The 21,398-nt window shown below is 36.6% G+C and overlaps 2 protein-coding genes across 2 annotated transcripts in view; one reads left to right on the forward strand and one right to left on the reverse strand.

The window, feature by feature from the left end:
* Positions 1-14,202, reverse strand: part of MTBP (MDM2 binding protein) — a 30,219-nt gene extending 16,017 nt beyond the window's left edge. Inside the window, exons 1-13 of the mRNA XM_074897585.1 lie at positions 14,066-14,202; positions 13,519-13,599; positions 12,432-12,505; positions 12,176-12,321; positions 11,627-11,685; positions 10,590-10,734; positions 8,989-9,103; positions 8,283-8,417; positions 7,409-7,503; positions 6,548-6,617; positions 4,830-4,947; positions 2,050-2,223; positions 791-904 (exon numbers count right to left, since the gene is read on the reverse strand). Of these exons, the coding sequence (XP_074753686.1) occupies positions 791-904; positions 2,050-2,223; positions 4,830-4,947; positions 6,548-6,617; positions 7,409-7,503; positions 8,283-8,417; positions 8,989-9,103; positions 10,590-10,734; positions 11,627-11,685; positions 12,176-12,321; positions 12,432-12,505; positions 13,519-13,599; positions 14,066-14,147 (1,408 nt within the window). The 5' untranslated portion in view covers positions 14,148-14,202. The remainder of the gene's footprint in view (positions 1-790; positions 905-2,049; positions 2,224-4,829; positions 4,948-6,547; positions 6,618-7,408; positions 7,504-8,282; positions 8,418-8,988; positions 9,104-10,589; positions 10,735-11,626; positions 11,686-12,175; positions 12,322-12,431; positions 12,506-13,518; positions 13,600-14,065) is intronic.
* Positions 14,203-14,240: 38 nt separating this feature from the next.
* Positions 14,241-21,398, forward strand: part of MRPL13 (mitochondrial ribosomal protein L13) — a 36,533-nt gene continuing 29,375 nt past the window's right edge. Inside the window, exons 1-4 of the mRNA XM_074898500.1 lie at positions 14,241-14,348; positions 15,077-15,200; positions 18,714-18,807; positions 20,362-20,422. Coding sequence (XP_074754601.1) covers positions 14,322-14,348; positions 15,077-15,200; positions 18,714-18,807; positions 20,362-20,422 — 306 coding nt within the window. The 5' untranslated portion in view covers positions 14,241-14,321. The remainder of the gene's footprint in view (positions 14,349-15,076; positions 15,201-18,713; positions 18,808-20,361; positions 20,423-21,398) is intronic.

A 21,398-nucleotide genomic window follows, 5' to 3' on the forward strand; every position in this document is an offset into this window, starting at 1 on the left:
AAACCAGCCCCAAGCTCAAGGCTAAGGTAGACAGGAATCTGAGAATGACCACAAGTTGGCGAGGGAGGAAGACAAGACTATTAGCAGAAACCTTATTTTCCTTAATCTGGTGTTCTGTTAATTATAATACACTGAAATTATCTTCACAGTATGCCATTTTCAATAATCTAAGCAATCTCTCAGAAGCACTTTTTGTTTTAATTGAGTCTCTGAGCAATGGATTTAAGACAAAAAAAAAAAATCAGGACAGTCAAATGTACTTCTCTGCAAAATCATGAAAATCTACAGAGGATGACATTTTAGTTATTATTATGAATGATGTATCATGGTATAACCAATCTCCAAATGCATACTTCTCCTCTGCTGTTTAAGACTTTTCTAAAAAAGAATAAAATAAAAAATCCCTGAAAACCCCAAAACAGAATTCTTTTATTTGTAGAAGGTAGATCCAGCAGTAAGGGTTTTGGGGAAAGAAAAATTAAAGAAAAACAAAGCAGAGAAAAAATACCACAGAATTATTCCAAAATTATGCTCAAACATTCACAGTATTAGTGTAACAAGCACCTACCAACTTTATTTTAACTTCAGTGTTCTCTTTTCCTCAGTATTTAAAGTATCTGATGTACAATCATGGATATACTACAAAAAGGGTTTTTTTAAAGCTCCACTTTTTTCTTCACAAAGTGATCAGTTCACCTCAGTTTTGTAAGGTGAGCACTCACATGCAGTTTAAAATAAAGACCTTTTAAATACTAGTTTGAGAACTACCGGTGCTCTCCCCATTACTTACTGAGATATTCCTTCAAGGCAAATACTTGGAGACGACACAGTTTCTTTTCTCTCTGTACAATCTCCTCTCCACAAAAACGTGGCAGAGACTTGAGAAAGTCAGCAGTACAAAAGCCTGTACAGACTAGAAGAAATTCATTATCAAGATTCTCTAATAATAAAAAAGGACTTTGGAGACAACAATTCATTACATCTTGAAAGAAGACATAAACACAGCAGACATACAAATTTCATATTCAAATGAAACAACCAGACTTTCAAATATGGATAATCATTTAAAAAAAAAAAAAAAAGGAAAGGAAATTAATTACAATTGAACAGCAGGGGGATAACTTGGAATAGATGCCTGACAAGTATTTTTTAATTTCTGTACAAAACAAATATAATGACAACACAATTAACATGACTGACAATTAAAGAAGGTAAAAAGATCCCAAGTTTGATACCAGGAAAGAAAAGTTTTCTCCCAACATATGGTCAAGGACTTTCAGTCTTCTGACACCATACTAATGGGATTTTAATTAGGACAAATGGTAAGCAGTCAGTCATATCACATACAGATTTATTTTGATAATAAGCAGATAAGATGCAGATCACTCTGCTCTTTTTCTTGTTACTGAGAGCAGATACACTAATTAGCAGTTATCTAGTACGTGTAATTGTAACAGGACAACTACTCTAAGACAACTGTCTACATGCTCTTACCTAGTGGAGCTGCTATGATATGAGTGCTAGCTCATATCTTAACCGCTCTGCAGTAATATGGATATCTGCAGAGTAACTGAAGACATGATCATGAAATAAAACTTGCCTGCCAGTCTTGTAGTTTTTATTTTAAATCATCAGTGAAACAGGCTTGTCAGCCGGTAGTTGCCTAGATTTTAGGCATAGGCTGGATTTACACCAACAATATATACTTTTTAAACTTCAAGTTTTTGCTAATTTGATTTGCATTAATATTACCTGGATGTCCCTCTACATTAAAATGTTTACAACTGATCAGAGTTATGAGGAATGACTGACTATAAATTTACATAGTTGATTTAAAAAATACAGTAGTAGCAAACCGTGTGAATAAATAAGCTATTATATTTTTTATCAGTTTGAAAATATATTGCTGAAAGAATAGAAATATTCATCAAAATGTAATATTCCTCCTGTTTTCTTCCTTTTAACTGGAATGAATAAAAGAAACATAGAAATGTTAGTAGCATTTGCCTGCATTCAGATACTCTTAAAAAAATAAGTAACAACTCTTACATGACTCTGTTTCTTCTGCTTTTGTCTTTAGCTTTCCATTTACTGCAGCAAAAGTGGCCGTACCATTGATCTGGCTAGCTGAATGAATTAAGGTTGCTTTACATCCTCCAGAGCCATTGCCTTGTAGCAAGAAATAATATCGGCAAGATTCTCCTTTTAGTTCAATTTCTGGAACTTAAAAAACATCAGGACATGACTGTGAAACATCCTCAGGAAAACAGCTTTAAAACAAGCTGTAATCCACCATCATAATTCTTTCACTTGCTCTCTTCTGTGAGAAATCTTACGAACACCTTTCTTAGGAGGCACACTAACTACATCTGATATTTATCCCTTAAAAAGCTACAAACTGAAGAGCATGCAAAATAAATGATCTACAGCAGCTGAGTTGGACCATGCTGCTAGCTTTAAGCTAGCATGTTACCAGCACCAAACTCCTGTGACTGTAGCAAGGGCCAGCTTTCTAATGCAGACTACAAAGTACATCTTGCAATTCTAACCATTAACCAAGAGAAATTCTTTAATCGGTCTTAGTAAAAGGCAAGCCTTTAACTGGCAAAGTTACATTTCTACCATGAAACCATAGCTAAGCAAACAGTGTGCTACATATGTAACGATAAGAGAAGGGTCTGTTCTGCTAGGTAAAACCAGGCTCTTTTGCACACGTGGATTCAAATAAGGGTAAAAGTGTTCACTGGAAGAACATGTATCTGTAGAAAAACGAGGAAATACTGTACATGCTCTCCCAGAAAAGCTGCATTATTCATTAATAAGTTTTGCTCACTGCTTTACACTTGTGCATAGCCTCAGCGAGAGATAAACACATTCTATTTTTAATTATAGGCATATAGTATGCAGTCTGGAAAATAAACTAATGTAGGACTTGATAATAACATTGAAAGGATGGGTTTGCTAGTGTTTCACACAAAAAAGATTTTATAGCACCTTGGTAGATGCAGAAATTAAGAGATGAATACTTCTTGATGTACTAAGTTTTAAAGGTCAAATCACTTAATTTCATAGGATATTTGCAGTACCGGCTCAAGAAATAACTCAAGAAGAGCTTGATGGGTTTTAGTATTATAAGTTCTTGTTAGTAACAAATATAAAGTATTCCAATGTTTCTTGAAAAGTTTATGTTGGAGGGGGAAGGGAAGAGAGGGGAAATCCCACTACCTCAATATATAAATCCAGATAAAGAAGAAAGTAAAAAAGATTCCAGACACATTTTCATTCTTGTCCTGTTCCCCATTCCCCTAGTCATTTGAAATGGTTTCCTTTTTCAGTTTATCTTAGCATCTCAAACCCTCATGGGAAAGCTTTTATTTCTCATTTTAATCTTAATTAGTATTTGAGAACTACCAATTCAAAGAATTACACCTTCCCACAGATCAAAGAGATTAAGGATTTGCAAATCCTTAATATAGTCAGATTAGTGGTAGCCACTAAAATATAAAGTTTTCAACTAAAGGAGCAAATACGTTTAAATAGCCATATTTCTTCTCCTAAATTTTGCTTGAGGCCTAATAAGAACAGTGTATACTGATCACACTACAGTTAATACTTCTACAAAAGACACTGAATCTTGCAGCACAGGACAAGAATCTTGCACCCATTTGACTCCATCAGTACTACCTCTCCAGTACAGTATAAATACTGCTGCTGTGATCAGCTCTATAATCATACCCTCTGCTTTACCACCTCCAAACATGCGGAGATCATTTTAAATCTATATACTACAAGCACCCACTCCACAGAATCAAGCTTCTTGCCCTATTATACAGCTCTTCCTAATTCCTCTGAGTTCTAAATTCCTAATAAAACTCTGAGTTTTTTGCCTATCCAAACCCAAGAATATCAGTCTGTCAGCCATCCTCAGCTGCATACTTGTTTACAGATGCTATCTTTAGTTGGTAACAGAAGAAGTCACTGTTCCTTTCAATCTGCATGAATTATATATTAGACCACTGTATAAACAACAAAATCACATAAGAAGGCAGAATCCTACATCTTATCCTGTCCTAGATAAGTACTTTAAGCACACCCAGCTCCTTCTAGCCTGGTGTTTTCCAGTCCCTACCAACCTCACAGTCACTACAGTCCCTCCACTTGCAGGGCATATATACAGGCTGACTGAGAAACTCCAGCCAATCTCAATCTGCACTGATTCTGTTCTCTCACTTTCTGAATCAAATTTCTAAGCACTAGTACACTGCTGCCATCAGTATAGCCCCATAAAGAGGAAGGAGAACATTCTCAATCACTAGAGTTAAGCACGTTGGCTCTCAGGTGAATGGAGGCATCCAGCATTTCCTGATGGTCTGTATTTTCCTGGAAAGAGGTTGAAATTGAATGCAAGAGCACTGGAAGAACCTCTGGAACTTCTTAAGTAAGAAGGGAAGCACTTAAGTGAAGCATGCTGGATTTCCATCTGCAGAAGCAAATCTCTTTGCCCATGGATTGTACAATCACTTTAGAAAGGTATGTGGAAGCTGGATCTTAACTGACAGATAGGACACAGAACTGTTTTAAAGGAGATGCATTGTTTCCATAAAGCTTGTCATGATATTATTACCAATTTTCCTCTACAATGATTCTGTGTATCTGAACTCACATTCATCAAAACCTTTTGTGTCAATGAAAATTACAATCACTGACTTAATTTCACTGGAGGAAAAAAGGGCATCCCAAACATATAGTAAAAAACCACCATATACATATATATACACACACACATAACCACAACAAAATATACCTGTAATCATCTTCCTTTTACCTACCAGTAATGACCTTGGGCTTCCTAGCCATATATTCTTTCCATTTCTTGGTACTCAGCTGGGCAGGGGATGGGATCACTACACTGCTTATATTACATGGCAATGTAAATAAAGCTCCTACCTAAATAATGAGAGCAAATACAATACATGCAATATTACTGAAACCTGTTTTACATTTCATTCTTGAGCTACTGATTTGGCATTATTTCAAATGTACTTCAATTGAAGAAAAACATCTTTACTTAACACTTCTCTCATTCACATCAATTGAGATGGAACAGCACTTGACACAGAACTGTAAAAATTTATTTTTTGCTCCAGTTGAGAGATCATTAACTGCTGAATTTCTATTTCATACATAAAAGGGTATTTGTTACCTCTTACAAGTCTTACAATAATCTGGCTAAAAACCCTTCTGTAGAGCAGTATCCAGAATGAAAAGAGAATTCAAAGATATAGTTGGCATCAGCAACTCTGCATTCCTTTGAAAAACATGCAATTTTTTTTCTTCCTAAATATCATCCTTTTCAATTAATAAGACACTGGACTATGTTTATGTCTGCACATAAATTTCAGGTCCATAAGCACTAGTAGAAAAAAAAGCATAAGTATTTGAACACTCAAGCAATAAGATGATGCTTTTAGAGCTATTAGAAAACCCTACAAATGTGTAATATTTCCAGGAGTAGAATGAAAAAAAAATCCCTATGAGAAATTGTTACCTTTGAAAACATATTCAGTTCACCATGTGCAGACTCTAAAAAGTAGCCTGAAAATATGTTTTAACTGTTTTGGCTTTTTTTAAAAAGAACTAGTAAAAATGCAAGCTATTAGATTGCAAAAGATTTTTGACCAAATGTCCAGTATCCTCATGTAAAATGAAAATTACCTGGGATATTTACCAATATAAAAACTATTCCAAAAGATATTTTTCGTACAGTATTAGAAAAAGGACTTCTTTCTTTTCTGGCTGAGCATAATGGAGAACGGAATGGCAGGGCAGGAAAAATGTTACTAAAAAACCTAAATAACAAGCTGAAGATAAAACAGCTGATGGAATACCACCTCCACAGTAAATAAAGAATAAAGAAATAAAGAATATAAGTTATTCATTAGAACTGTATCAGTACTTTCTGCAAGCTCTGTTTTGATTAGTGTATATAAAATAAATCTATGCCAAAACCAACTTTCCTAAACAAGCATACATCACCTTAAACATTCAGGAAAAACATCTTCAAACTAATACTGTGGGTATGAATGCTCATACTATCATTCCAAGGGGGAAAAAAAAAAAAAAAAAAAGAAAAGCTCATAAATGTTTCAAGAACTCTTTTTATCCAAAATCAGAATGGAAAAGCAGAATGTGCACATGCAAAATAAAAAAGCTTATTACTTCAGACTAGCTGCATGCATCTATGCATCTGCCTTGTGCTAAAAAAATGGTTGCATTATGTTAGCACAGAAATTTTCTGTCAGGATAGGATTACAAGTTACAAAATGTTTTAGGAGATCGAAACTTAGCTAAGGTAGAGAGAAAAACATTCAGCAGGCTTACAGATTGTCAGGACCTGTATAGCACACACCTTTAAAAGACAAATTTGCTTTAGAACTAAATATTGAAAGAGCTTCCACAGAGACTAGGATTAAAAATACTATTCTATCTTTTATGAGCAATATACATTTCTTCATTCTTCTGCTATACCGAAATAAAAAGTTTTTACCTTCCCAGGGAGAGAAGAAATTTGGTCCAAAAGCAGTGTAGATGCCTCCTTGACACTCTTTCTTGCCAGGCTCCTGAACAGAACAGTTTAAGGAACCTCATCTTCACAAAGCACTATACACATCTCTAACTTACAAATCACGTTACTAACATATTTCAAATATGGACTTCAAGTGTCTAATATTTGATAATCCACTACCACAAAATATACGAAACTCACCTTTCCAGGCAAAGTGGTACGCTTCGAAATGTTATATGGCAAACTACACCACTGACATCTTTAATATAGGTAGGCATAAATAGATACTTTTATATTCAAAATCCTGACAGCCTTATACAGCCTAAGCTACTACTGTTACACCAAGACTAGTACCAAAAGTACATAAATTTAAAACAAAGAGGAATACACCTTGAGATCTCTGCAGCATACACAACTCGAGAAAACTCCTCTGCTGTACCTTACTGCAGATTTTACACCTACACAATAAAAACATGATTTGTGGAAAAATGTTTCTATATCATGAAGCACGCTATATACATTAATGAGTAAGTCTTGGCTTTTTTTAAGCTTACACAGCAGTAAATATTTCTCTCTTTTTTCCTCACAAATAGCATACGCACCAACAGACAAAGTATATGTGCAATAATATAAAAAACAACTGGTTATTGTTAGTGTAATTTAATTTTCAACATTAAAAAATCCAGATATGAAGAATTACTATGGCAGGCTAGAATGGAATGAACCCTTGTGAACTCTCATGGGTTGCTTGCATGGGTAGATCACGATTGTTTTCTTTATGCTGTAGACCATTATCAGTAGTAGATATCAGATTTCCCATTATCAGATCCTTAAAAAGGATACAGCTCAAATTCCAGATCCGATACAAAAAAGGAAGGTAGATCAGAGAGCACCACCATCTGTAAAAATTCTAGCGCAGGACCATAGTAATGAAAAACCTGAAAAGAGATCAAATCAAAAAATCTGTAACACTATATATATATATGTTATCTCAGTAGAACTTCCTCAAATGTTTTGCTAGAGTCATTTGTCTTACAAGTGCAAGAAAAAGAGGTATAGAGGAATACAAAGAGAAAAACATTTCACAATACCATATTAAACATAATTATATAAAAAACCAGGAAGATATTAGATTGTGTTTAATAAAACTTAATTTCTAGAATGTCCACCATGTGCATCAAATGAGTTTTAACTCTTATCTAAATTCAAGGAACAGACAAATTCAATCCAAAATGTACATATTTTAACAAAGAGAATAATAATCTCTTAACTGATAGCAGTTTTCATAAACACTCATTTTTGTTTTCACCAATAAATATGATTCTGTTTATCTACTTCAGTGCAAAATATGAAAAAGCAACAGCAATTAAGAAAAAACACCAAACAAACAACAAACTTCTAAAATGAAGTAGACAAGATTAGATAATCACAGATATCATTAATAAATTACATATTTTGAATATTATTTTGAACGAAGTCTGAATTTCTACTTCAAAAAAAATTTTGGTATTGCATTGCAAAGAACAAATGGATGAAATTTTAAAGACCTGTTTTGAGAACACATGTGAACAAAAGAAGTATTCCTCAATCTTATGTAATCATTACTTTTATGTTTAATTTTCAATTCTGACCAAGGTTTCCCCAATTACTAATTTTCTCAGCGAAGTAGAAGAGATGAATTCTGGTGGCTCAAAGAAAGATCAAGAATAATACCTGCCTCTGGCAAAGCATCGGTATTCTTCAGTTGTTGTTCTTTTTTAACAGTGAAGGAAGAACTTAAAGGTGAAGTGCTGAATGTCTTTGCTGAAGTGCTCTTCATACAAAATTCTGGAAACCTAACTTCTGATCCAAACTGGAAAAAAACCCCAAATAATAAATGTGTCAAAAGAGAGAATTATTTCTCTTCAGCCAGTTACACGTATCACTATTTTAAACAATTAGGATTATATTTGTTTGCAGCAGATCTGTGAAATTAGGTAAAAACATTAGACTTAGATAACCATCTACTGTATGCAAAACCTTAATACTGAAAATGTAAACAATGTATTCCACAATCACAAAGCTATCAGTCTTTGCAGAAACATTAGAGATGTCTGCAACAGTGATTTAAGAGTTACCTGATAATGATTTGTGATAGATACAGAACAATCTAATTTTGAACAAGCAGTTCTAATGCTAATATTTCAGAGGAGAGCATCTGGATTTCTGAAATTCAAATCTCAATGCCTTGATCTCATTTATCCTTTCATCATGCTGAAAAACAAGTTGTTCCCCCACCCACCCAGATACACTGCACATTATCTCTTTGAATTACATTGTCAAAACTAAATCTGGCTTAAAGCATAAAATGTACTGTACATTGAATGCTTTAAATGATGTTCACAGATGCTTTTAAAAAATAAGCATAGCTGAAGTTATTTTACCTTTCTTTCCCATATCTGAATCTTTCCTCTCCAGAGTTCTTTTATATCAATAATATTCATTACATTATCTGAAGATACAAAGTCTGCTGATAGATAGTCTGCAATCTTTTGCCAGCTACAGTAAAAATAAGGAAGAATTAGTCTTACTGAATTTAGGATTACAAATTAACATGCAGTGCAATTTGACTGAATTTACCTATTATCTCTTAGCACTGAATAGTCTGGTGTATGTTAAGACAGGCATATATAGCTTTATATTCCACAAAGGAAAGAATTGTTCATTCTATAAAAGAAGCTGTTCATATGCTCCATGAATGTGAGAGCAAAGAACTTTGTCAGACTTCAAATAAGACTGGCAACAGCAAGCTGCAGGCATACCATAGTAAGGTTAGGTGCTAGAAGCTGAAGCAAAATCAGGTAGCCATCACTGGGGCTATGAATGGACCATCTAGATGGTTTGTAGTTAGCCTTGTAAGTAAAGTTATGCCTGCAGCACAACTATTACCCAAATTCAACAACAACAGAGAGAAAGAACAGCCAGCATCTGTGGGTCCTACTTGCAGTTTCTCTTCTAAGAGAAATCAGCACCATCAACGGAACAGGAAGAGTGATAGAACTTCCATCAGAGGACCTGTGTGACCAAATGGCCTCATTTTACATAAAAGACACCAAAAGATTTATTCAGTCAAAAACTGGGTGCACAGGAAGATATCAGTGAGCACTGAGATCATGGAAGCCACTGCAATAAGTTTATCTTGCTCCATATACCTTCGGAAGTACTATATTGTAGGTATACTTCTTATTCTATCCAAGGACTGCGCGTTCAAATTTTTAACTTTAAACAGTTTTATTAACTTAGGGTTAAGCTTAACCACATGTTCTATGAAGCAAACTTGAATCTTTTGGGTGTGGAGGGGAGGGGAAGTGGAGGAGACCTTGCCAAGTATATTCAATATCCACATAATAATTTACAGCATGGGAAAAAAAACACCAACAAACTAGTGTGGTTTATAGAGACATATCATGGACTACTCATGTCAATTATAGGAGGATGGTAAGGAAATTACTGGACTTAATTTCAAAATTAATTTATAGTTTCAGTGTTAAGACTCCTCAGCAGCATACAGAAAGTAATAGAGTATTTATACTCCATTTTCAAAAGGGATAAATCAGACACTCTTTTTTTTCTCCCTGAAATGTAATACCAGACATAATATAAAATTTAAAGTAAAAGCAGCAGAGTTACGCATTCATCATACAAAAAGGGGAAAACTACAATCAATACAAGTTATTATGTAGCATAGTAAAACTTCAAAACATTGTATGCACACTGAAGCCACTAGTGATGGAATGAGAAAATATTTTAACTTCTGCTCTCACAGAAACAGGAACTTGGATTTTTGCCTGTCTGTCTGGTTAGGGCATGTATTTACAACAAATTAGCATGAATAATTCCTCCCCTCAAACAATAATAGAAGACAAATCCATGTATTTTCAAAGTATATATGTAAAGTACTCAGGACACTTTTTATTTTAAACCACTGACAGACAAACACAAAACAAGAGCAACCTTCTTTATAGACCTAAAATAAACGGCATACCCTTTAGAGTCATTTGCTGCAATAGTGATTTGTGCAGAGTGCCATTCTCTCAGGTGCTTCAGGGCACCGATAGCAGGTAAGCAGTCTTTTAACTTAGGTCCATCTTGTTCAACAGCCTGCAGTATTACATCAACAATTGCTCTGCCTATAAAAATAGTTAATATATGACTCAAAGTACAATTATTCAGTAAATGATTACATCATTTAGAGATAGAAAAGTACTGATTATCACTGACTGCACTAAAATGGGCTTACTTAAAGATCAACTTCAAGTAACTTCAGGAAGATTTAAACCACTTTTCATGCACTTTAGCTCATCTCTCGCTGCTCCTCTTAAGATCAACACGAAGTGTCTTGCTGTTCAGTTATAGCTGTCCTATACTTTTCTCCTCTCTCACTCAGCACTGTATCTGACAGATAGAGTTGTCTCCAGCACAACTATGCTATGCCATTTTCCTCCTTTTAACACGCTAGTTCTCATTCTTTCTGCATTCAGTTCCTCTGCTATCCCAAATCAACATTATGTAACTGCAACATTATGTAACCCTAACATGCAAGGTGATACGAGTTTCCAGTTCACAAAATATTAATCCAATAATTTTGATCTATGTTCCTTCACAGTTTCTTGGCTCCCATCCACCAGCAAACAGCTGGCAAATCAGATGTAAACCCCATGTCAACACCTTCCATTCTTTCATAAACTTCCTGTGGTTGCATGTTGAGTTTCATATTGCTTACTGTCTATTACTACTTTGGTGCCATTTCAGATGGAAAAATTAATTATATAGCTACCTTAAACTCTACTGAAATACAGCCTTCCAAACAAACAAGCAGTGAACTACTCTATAAGCTGATTTGCAATGCTATTCATGCTCAAGATCCTTAAACTACTTGCAAGGGCTGCATACAAGTTATTTCAACTAACAAAGTCACATCCTCTGTATTTTTCCATTTGACTATGATTTTACCAGCTGACTTTTTAGAGCAATAACTAACAATATAAACTCAAATGAGATTGCTTTTTTAAGAGAGATTACCTGGGGCAGGCAGTTTATCAGCTAACTGATGCAGACTTTCTGCAGCTTCATCAAAGATACTGAAAATGAAGAGCAACATGGTTGGAAACAAATTATAAACAAAGTAATTTAGAAACAAAAAGTTACAATTGACAAATACTGCCTCATGTAAGTATCTTACATCTTTAAAATTCTGTACAAACATACCTAGGCAATGAGATATATTTATCTCCCCTTTTACTGAGGCAGAAGTAGGCTAAACAACTTCAAAACAATCTGCAGTAAAACTGTAACTAGGATTCGAGACGGATTAGCAAGAAACTTCTTTTTATATGTATATAACTATCAGCTATTAGGAAACTGTTCAGTTATTCTGTAAAAAACATCTGTAGCTAAAAGAATGAAAGCACTATTGAATTAAACAGAATTATTTTTAGTAGTAGTAGCAGGCGATTGTTCATAGTTAACTGTTGCTTTGGTAATAACTTGTTAAAATTCCTTGATTCCCTTGGATTATTATTGTAAAATGCCAGATCACTGTACTTTCAATAAAAATAGTAATATGTATACTCAGTCATAGACAGTGAGTCTCTGCTGTTATTGTCATCTTCCTCAAAATTTAGTATGGCTCCCAGGCATTCGTCAGTACTTGTTTGGAGAGAGTCTTCATTTTTCTGTGTGTCAAAATTTATTTCCTCCCAGTCAGAACTGCAGAACTAATCAAACAAAAAGAATTAATTAAGCAAAAATAATTTTGAATATCAGAGTTTTAACTTGCAATAGAGACAGACAGACAGGAATTTATATTCGGAAAAAAAAGTCTTACCTGATAATAACCACATATAACATGACTCGCAAAATACCATTTCTTTACACCTGTAATACCAGCCACTGAACATGCTGCAAAGAGATAAACCAATTATTTAAAATAATCCACTACAATCTATTCTTCCTATTATAATGAACATCTCTGTTAAAAAAACTCTACATGAGTCATTTAACGTGCCACAAGACTTGAGTTCTGTTTTCCTTTGACATCATAATTAAGTTCTAAATGTATTAAGGTGTAGGTAAGTGTCTAGCAAGGATCTGTTACTGATCCTCTGACTTAATTATTAAGAAAATCTTTGATCTCTTCTCCATTCTGGGCAATATTGCTCTCCATTTGCAGAAGTTGTATCATACCTGGACTAAATCACAACTTTCATAAATATGGTTTACGCAGTTCACAAAATGAGATGCTCTCTCAACATTTCTATGCAATAAAAAGCACAGGTGTCAAAAACAGCTTAACATTCCCATCTTCATGAATTTTAACAGCTCATAGCCGTTTCAACAGCTGTGACAAGATAAGCCTGCATAGCTCAACACCAGATATCCAAACCAATTAAAGGGCTAAGAAAGCATTTTTTTAAGAAAAAACCCCTCAACACCCAACCCTAAAAGAACTAAAGCAGATATTCAGAAACCCATTTTAAAATGATGAAGTTATATAAATATTAATGGTTAGGGTTCTGAATTGACACCCGAAAGACAAATATTGCTGCTATTGAAAAAATCAGAAGATACACAGGAATAATAAAAATATCAAACTGCCCACTGACATGGGAAACAAGCCCCTTCCTACTCATCCTTGCTACGCTGGATTGAAATTTGTCAATCTTTTAACACCATTTTTATCACTTCCATTTCTTGTGTCCAATCTATTTAATCATCTCCTAATATCTCAGCTGCTCAAATTACATCAATTCTCCGCAGAAACAGTAGCAGCAATAGTTACATCTGCAGATTTATGCACACCACCAAAACTGTCTTTCCTTAAGTTTCTGACTTGTTTCACCTAGATCATAAAATGTACCTAGGCCAATTCCTTGATAAAATTTACCTTACTGTACGTACATTACTGTATTTACCTGGAAACGTGTTCACATCTGCATTTATGGATGAGTTACAGCTTTCTTTAAGGTACTGATAAACAGCTGAAGCAGTTCCAGCTGGGGAAAAAAAAAAGAAAAAAGTTTTTCTTAAAAACTACTGAATTACAGAAGTCTTGCTTTCTTGCAAATACAGCATAAAGTTCAGTTTAATATTAGGTGTTTAGACTTAAAAAAAAAAAAAATCAACCTGTGAACTTTAGATTTACAGGAGTTTAAAAGGACAAATCTTGTAAATTCTCATTGAAGTAGTGCACATCTCAGGGACGCTTTACCGAGTTACATAGCAGTGTCGCGATAAAACAGAAAAGCCTGTAAGTTTCTGAAGATTTAAGTCATTAAAGACTCTTAGCCTGAAAAAAAACCCGAGGGATTTAACGAGGTAGGGATCTAGAAAAGCCCGGACGAGCGCAGACCCCAGACCCGCGGCCATAAGAGCCCTCATGAGGGCAGGTCGGGCGGGCCCGGCGGCAGGCGGCTCCGCGCGGCCTCCAGCCCCCCCGGGCGCCTCCGGCCGCGGCGGTACCTGCTCCGCTCCCGGGGCCGCCCGCCGCAGCACCCTCGCCCCTGCGCTCCCCCCAGCTCAGGAACAGGACGTAGCGGTCCATGGCCGGGCGGGGACCGAGCTGGAGCCGCGGCCGCCGCCGCTCCGAACGGCCCGCGCTGCCGCCCTGGCACCGCCCCTCGCAGGGCAGCGCTTCCGCTTCCCGCCGGTGCGGCGGCCGGGAGGCTCCGCGTCCCTTCCCCTTCCCCTTCCCCTCAGCCGCGGCGGGAGAGCGGCCATGGCCAGTTACACCAAAGCGGCCCAGGTGAGCGCGGCCCGCTGCCCCTCGGGCCGGGCTGTGCCGGGGCGGCCGCTGCCTCCGAGGGCTTGCGGCGGCGTCGCCCCGGCGGCCGCCCCGGCGCAGAGAGCGGCCGTGAGGGAGCGGGCGGGCGCCGGGGCGAAGGGGCAGTCGGCCCCCAGGGGAGGCCCGGGGCGGCGGGCGGCCTGCCCTGGCGGCGGGGCGGCCTGCGCGCCGCTCTGCGCCCTGAGGGGCCCGCTGGCGGGAACCGGCAGCCGTCGGAGGGTGCGGGAGTGCCTGTGAGGGACAGGGCTACCCGCTGAGGGCGGCTCAGGCCGTTCGTGTTCATAAAAGTGCGTTTGGGGGAGTTTTCCCTTCACTGAGAGGGAAAGAGATGCTGGGTGTTAAACAGCCTGCCGTGAGTTTACAGGGCAGTAATGGAAGCTTGCTGTTGGCAGTAATGGAAGTTGGCAGTAATGGAAGCTTGCATCAAGAGATCTTCACTTCTGAAAGAAAACCCTCAGAGCTGTTAAACTTTTCAGTGTTGTTGCAGCCACAGACGTTGGAAGCACATACGGCACTGGCTGTATCGCAGCGTTCTCCATCCATTTAAAGGTTATTTGGAGGAGGCGTTCTTAATATTTCATCTAGCATTTTGGAGTGTCAAAAAAGCATCGATCTCATTAGAGAAGTTAGATTTATGTATAGTAGTGTGGTTTTTTACTATGTTAAGTACTGCCTCTCTTTCTCTTTAGCAATGGGCAACTTTTGCCAGAGCCTGGTACCTTCTCGATGCGAAGATGCAGCCACCAGGGAAGATAGCAGCTGCGACTGTAATCAGACTTGAAGGCAGGCATAAACCTATTTATCATGCACTAAGTGAGTATTGCAATAGATAAAAGCAAATTTGCTTTCCTTCAATAGCATTTTTCTTCTGATTTAAGTTTTAAAATCAAGCCTCACTAGCGTTTTTCTTCTGATTTAAGTTTTAAAATCAAGCCTGATACATGTTACATTTTTCAGTTGTTTGTAAATTATGAATATTTTCATTTTCCTTCTCATCTTATTCCTTCATACTCCTCTACAACCTTATGTCATTGTCTTTACCAGTCCATATGAAGGTCATTATGAATTCATAATTTATTTTAAGTAGCTAAATTGCAGTATATTGTGGTTTTATTTTTTTAAAACCTTGACATGTGTTTTGATGTATTGATTTTTAGGTGCAAAGATTTAAATCACAGTGCACATAACGGAACACTGATGTGCTGCTTGATTAGGTTTTCTGAATGCTACCTTTCAGTAGCTGCACAACACTGTGGAGCTTTGGAGTGGTTCTTCATTCTGAGTAAGGTAGAGAGAAGCCCTGTCTTGATGAGGCAGTGGGCACAAACTGAAACACAGGAGGTTCCCTCTGAACATCTGGAAATATGTTTTACTGTGAGGGTGACTGGAAATGGTTGTCCAGGAGGTTGTGGAGTCTACATCCTTGGAGATACTCAAACACTGGTCCTGCTTGTGCAGGGGGGGTTGGACAACATGACCCCCAGAGGTCCCTTCCAACCTCAGACATTCTATGATGATGAGGCTGAAACGTGTCCAGTTCTTAAATGGGAGGGAGATGTACTCATTGTTGAAAGATACCTTCTTGTTTAAATGAAAAAATAATTTTGCTTTGCTGCAAATTAGAAGATTCAGCAGTAAAGATGTGTCTGTGATCTTGTTCTTACTTGTAATACTGTAGTGCTTGTGTTGCGGTGATAAGCATTTTATAGATAATAAAAAGGTGGTCCCTCATAATGATGATACAGTGTTTTCTGTAATACTCGTGCAAACTTTTCAAGAGACATTATGAAAAATAAAGGAGTTAAACTTTGCTCATACATGTAGAGTGTACATACTAAAATTATACTCCATCTGTTTTTCATAATCGAAGGTAGTATTTGTGGTGTTCTAAAGATGTTCTAAATACGGAGTTCTGCTGTTGCAAATTATGTCCTATCCACAAGATGTCACTGGAGACTAAGGCTGTCTGGAACATAAAGCAGACACTGAGAGGAAATGGTTTTGGTCGTCCTGTGGGAAAGCTGTTTGATACTTTATGTCCATGAAGTTATAAAATCTTGGAAAGTCATTTCAAGGATAACTTTATTTGTTCTAAACTATTCCATAAATCAGTACCAAATGCATTACACCTGAGACTGACATTGATAGGTTACTACTACTGAGACATTTGATACTCGCTAAGAGGGCAAAGTATGCATGAATTTGTGGTTGCTGTACTTAACACTTCTTTTTTTTTTTCTATTTTTCTTTTTTTCTGAACTAACAAGAAATACTTTAGTGTCTGTAAGGTAACAGTTCCTTAGACAGAAAAACATTCTGGGGATTTTTGTTTTGTTTTTAATTTGGTATCCAGATACCCCTCCATAAAATTATTATTTATTTATTGTGTTGAAGAGTATCTGGAGCTGAATTTAAGCTGTGGTTAAGGAAGGGAAGAAATTTGTTTTAATGCATATTACTCTAAGTTTTAAGGATAATCTTTCATTGTTTTCCAGAGTCACGTATTTTTAGATGCTGTCAGACCGTATGCCCTAAATAAAGGGATATAACCTTGTTCAGAGGTTTGAATCTGGATTTTTTGGTTTATTCCGCACCTCACCTTTTCTCTACCCCTTATCCTCTTGCATCTTATATTTGCAAGCGGCTTCACGATACAGAACTAAAACCAGTGGGCCAGATTTTAAAAAAATTGGGAGATCTGGTTCTTTATGTTGTATTGTGAGCAGGTGTAGGTGAGCCATTCAGAGGGACCTTGACAGGCTTGAGAGGTGGGCCCGTGCAAACCTCAGCAAGGCCAAGTACAAGGATCTGCACGTGGATGGAGAAAGTCCCAAGCACAGATGAAGGCTGGGCAATGAGTGGATTGAAAGCAGCCCTGTGGAGAAGGACTTGGGAGTAGTAGTGGATGTAAAACTGACTATGAGCCAGCAATGTGCACTCACAGCCACAGAAACTCTATTGTGTCCTGGGCTGCATTGAAAGAAGTTTGACCAGCAGGTTGAGGGAGGGGATTCTGCCCCTCAGTAGAGCAGAGTACTGCTCTTGTGAGACCCCACCTCCCATGCTGTGTCCAGCTCTGGGGCCCCCCAGTATAAGAAGGACATGGACCTGCTCGTGTGGGTCCAGAGGAGGCCACAGAGATGATCAGGGGGCTGAAGCACCTCCCTTACAAGGACAAGCTGAGAGAGTTAGGGGTGTTCAGCCTGGAGAAGAGAAGGCTCCAGGGAGACCTTACAGCAGCCTTCCAGTACTTCAGGGGGGCTACAGGGAAGATGGGGAGGGACTCCTTAGTGGAAGGTGTCCCTGCCCATGCAGGAGGGTTGGAACTAGATGATCATTAAGGTCCCCTCCAACCCAAACCATTCTGTGATTCTATGATTTGTTACGTACTCCAAAATGTTGTAATCAGATGAGCCTCTTCAGATACTTATGTTGTCCTAATATGGTAATGCATATGAGAGTGAATTTTGGACAAATAATTTTCCAATTGAATGGGTGGTTATAGCTTATAAAGCTGATCAGGATGATTATTTCTGAAATTAAAAACTACATATTTTCATCATTTTTTTTAGATAGTATGGATTTTATTAGACTTAGTAAAGAAGATCTATTAAAGTAACTGTTTCTGGCAAGCTATTGGTGATAGATTGTAGACTTTGCATTTTGATGTGAAAGTTGCTGATATAGCATGAAACATAAACATATCTATGTGTGCTGTAGCATTCACTTCTGCTTGATAGATGAAAATGTGGGGGTTTTTTCCCAACAGAGCTGTTTCAGGTTTTTTGTGGGGCTTTCCTCCCCCCACTCCACCCCCAGTCTTTTTGTTTCTTTTATATATTTAGCTCTAGATTGTAATCATTTAATAGAATTACTTATCCAAAATATTCAGTCCTCCAGTAAACACTGGTACTGTTTTATGAGAAAAGTAAAACAAATATTTAAGATCACTGTTTAGAACTAGCCTTTTTTTATTCTGAGTTTTTTGAAATATAGGTGCATATGCAGCACAATGTGTTGAATAAAATAATATACTTCCCTGTAAACCAGATTTCAGCTGGGTATTTGTCATGGTTTAATTGTCTAGTCTGATGGTATTTTACCTGCTCACCTGCATTCTAACCTGACTGTTAACAAAAATAGTAATTAATGTTGGTGTTTAAGTGCAGATTTGGATGGTGTGGCTCAAAAAGCTCAGGTCTGTAAATTTGAGCTTTATCAAATGTGTACTTATGTGCTACTATGTATCACACACTTTGTAGTTGGTATTTTGGTTGATTACTCCTATGGTTCTCTTAATACTTTCCACTAATTTCTACCTTGTAGGTGACTGTGGAGATCATGTTGTCATAATAAATACAAGACATATTGCCTTCTCTGGAAACAAATGGGAACAGAAAGTATATTCATCACATACTGGGTAAGCTTTATAATAAGTATTCAAATGAGCTAGTGGTAAATTTCATGTCACTTTCTTAATAGTTAAAGTCTTTTTTAGCATATTGTTTCAAAAGGGAATTCCTGCTTACGTGTTTTGTCTTCATATGTGTTTAAAATGATGCAAACCTTTTTTTTTTTTTCTTTTTTCCCTTGGTGTATGTTGCTTGAGAAATAATCTAACTCAAAAATAGTCAGAGCATTTGTGTAAGTTAACAGTTTTGGTGAGCCACGTTGTTTTGTGTGAACCCATGAACCCAAGGATCAGGATTATTCTATTTACTAAGCAGTAGAAGACATTTCTTTTGGCACTGCACATTTAAGATATACACAGTTGCCAACTTCAATTATTTTATCCTACCAGTACATTTACCTAACAGTAAATATCAAGATTGATGTATTACTGCATCAGAAGATGAATTAAAAAAAAAGAAATTGGAAAAACTAGTAAGAAATTAAATGCTCTCAAGATGTACTGATGTATACCATAGTGTACAGTATATTATTCTGGCAGACATAACTTGTTTACAGATGGAACTGCAATAATCAATTACAGATGGTATGGCAATGATCAACTCAGTCAAATAAGAACAGTTGCTCTCATTTTATACCATAACAACAGATAGTAATCTCTAAGTTTCAAAATGTATCCAGTCAGGAGATGAATAAATCATACATAGAAAGCTAATTTTGCTAGTATTTCAGTCCTGAAAGTTCTTGTTCAGAGTTGATGGAAATTAATGCGTGCTTTTTTTCTCCACCACGCCTATGACTTCTTAAAAATTTTCACTAAAAACTTATGGGTAAGCTAAAGCACTTCTGTAAGTACCTAAGTTGTTTTTGAGTAAGTGAAAGAAATTATACAATTAAAACAAACACTGCACTTACTGTGCTGCTCCGTAAGTTTTAATGATGTTGAGTTTATTTTCTTTTCACTTAGGTTGATACCTAATAAAGTGATTAAATCAGAATTAAATTCAGCTTTACCTGACATCCATGTAATTTCTTCCTGTATGATTCATTTAAAGTATATGCATGAGTGTGAATTAGTGGAACTTCACCGTATCACATGAACTTTAAAAAGACAGATGTATTTCAGTAACAGTAGATATGCAAAATCATGCTAAGATTTACTTAAAATGGTAAGAAAATACAAAATACTTTTCAAAATGGTTGCTTTGCATGTTAGCCACAGACTGGTTATGAGTCTTGGTCATATTGAAAGATTTCCAAGTTTATATCTTACTCCCATTGTATTCTATAGCTGCAATGGTGTATTTAATAAGCAGTTTTAAAAACATAGCCATCTACTTGTGAAACGCGAACTTAGGTGAATAAATAAGAAAGTACAAATGGTGTTAAACTGAGGTACTTGACAACATAGAATCTTTCTAATAAAATAGTTGTTGGCCTCGTGAGAACAACTTTTTTGAAGGCTTATAATACCATTACACCGTTGTTCAAAACACTGATATTTGCGTTAACATCGTGCTTGTGCATATAGCCTTAAGCTTGTATGTTTGTTCTGTTTTTCTAGCTATCCTGGTGGTTTCAAACAAGTGACAGCAACTCAGCTCCATTTGAAGGATCCAACTGCTGTAAGATTTTCCCCTTCTTCCATTTCATTTATAAAGCTGATTTTTTTTTTATTTGATTAGTTCCTCTAAGCAAAAGGGATCAGTTACCTGCATGTCTAAAGCTAAGTTACAATCATTCTACTAAAGAGTCTTAGAATCTTGGCTTGTGACAGTGTTTTTGTAAACAGCATATTTTGAGGGTTAGATCATAAGTTGTGCGTTTTCAGGATTCTCCAATACTGTCCAAGTGAGCAAATCAAGTTCATTTGCTTCATTTATTTTTTGACTGATGAACTTGACTTTCATTTCATGGGTCTGACGTTTCTCATGAGTGAACTGCCCCAGTTAGACTTCACTAAACTGTACTCAGCGACCCTACTACTTTTTTAGGAGCTAGCAAGAATAATGTTAATCTTAAAAATGTTAGAAAGTACACCTGCCTTCTTTCTCCCAGTAAAATTCAGCTGTAGGTTTTGTTAAATGACTTATTAAAAAAAAAAAATAATCTGCAGTTCTGTGTGTTCATGATCTGTGAAAAGAATTGAAAATGGTGATTACATTGAATTTAAGCCTCATTACTAAATATCTGTATTAGACTATTATTCATTCTTCTGAACATCAGTGTTAATGTATTTGTTATTGATTAAAAAAATAGTGTGATAGGTAGGAACATTTCAGGATGTTGACTTACACAGTTATGAAATTACTTTAACTAGGGTTTTGAAAGGTCAGTATTGGAAGACTGAATTCTCTAAGTACTAGTGTTTCAGAACATGATATGAGGCCCACAGACATGAACAGATATCTGTGTTTATTTTTGACTTTGAAATGCTTTTGCTTAGGTCACCTTACATATAAAAATCTAAAAATGATGCTTCCTTTTCCTAGAGGAATTTTATCTGCTGTAAAATTCTTGTGTTTTGTCAATTTTTTTTTATCCATTATTTAGAAATCCTGATTTGTCCCAAGATTCTCTTACATGAGATGTTGTACATGT

The sequence above is a fragment of the Athene noctua genome, chromosome 2 (genome assembly GCF_965140245.1).
Source record: "Athene noctua chromosome 2, bAthNoc1.hap1.1, whole genome shotgun sequence".
Taxonomy (NCBI): domain Eukaryota; kingdom Metazoa; phylum Chordata; class Aves; order Strigiformes; family Strigidae; genus Athene; species Athene noctua.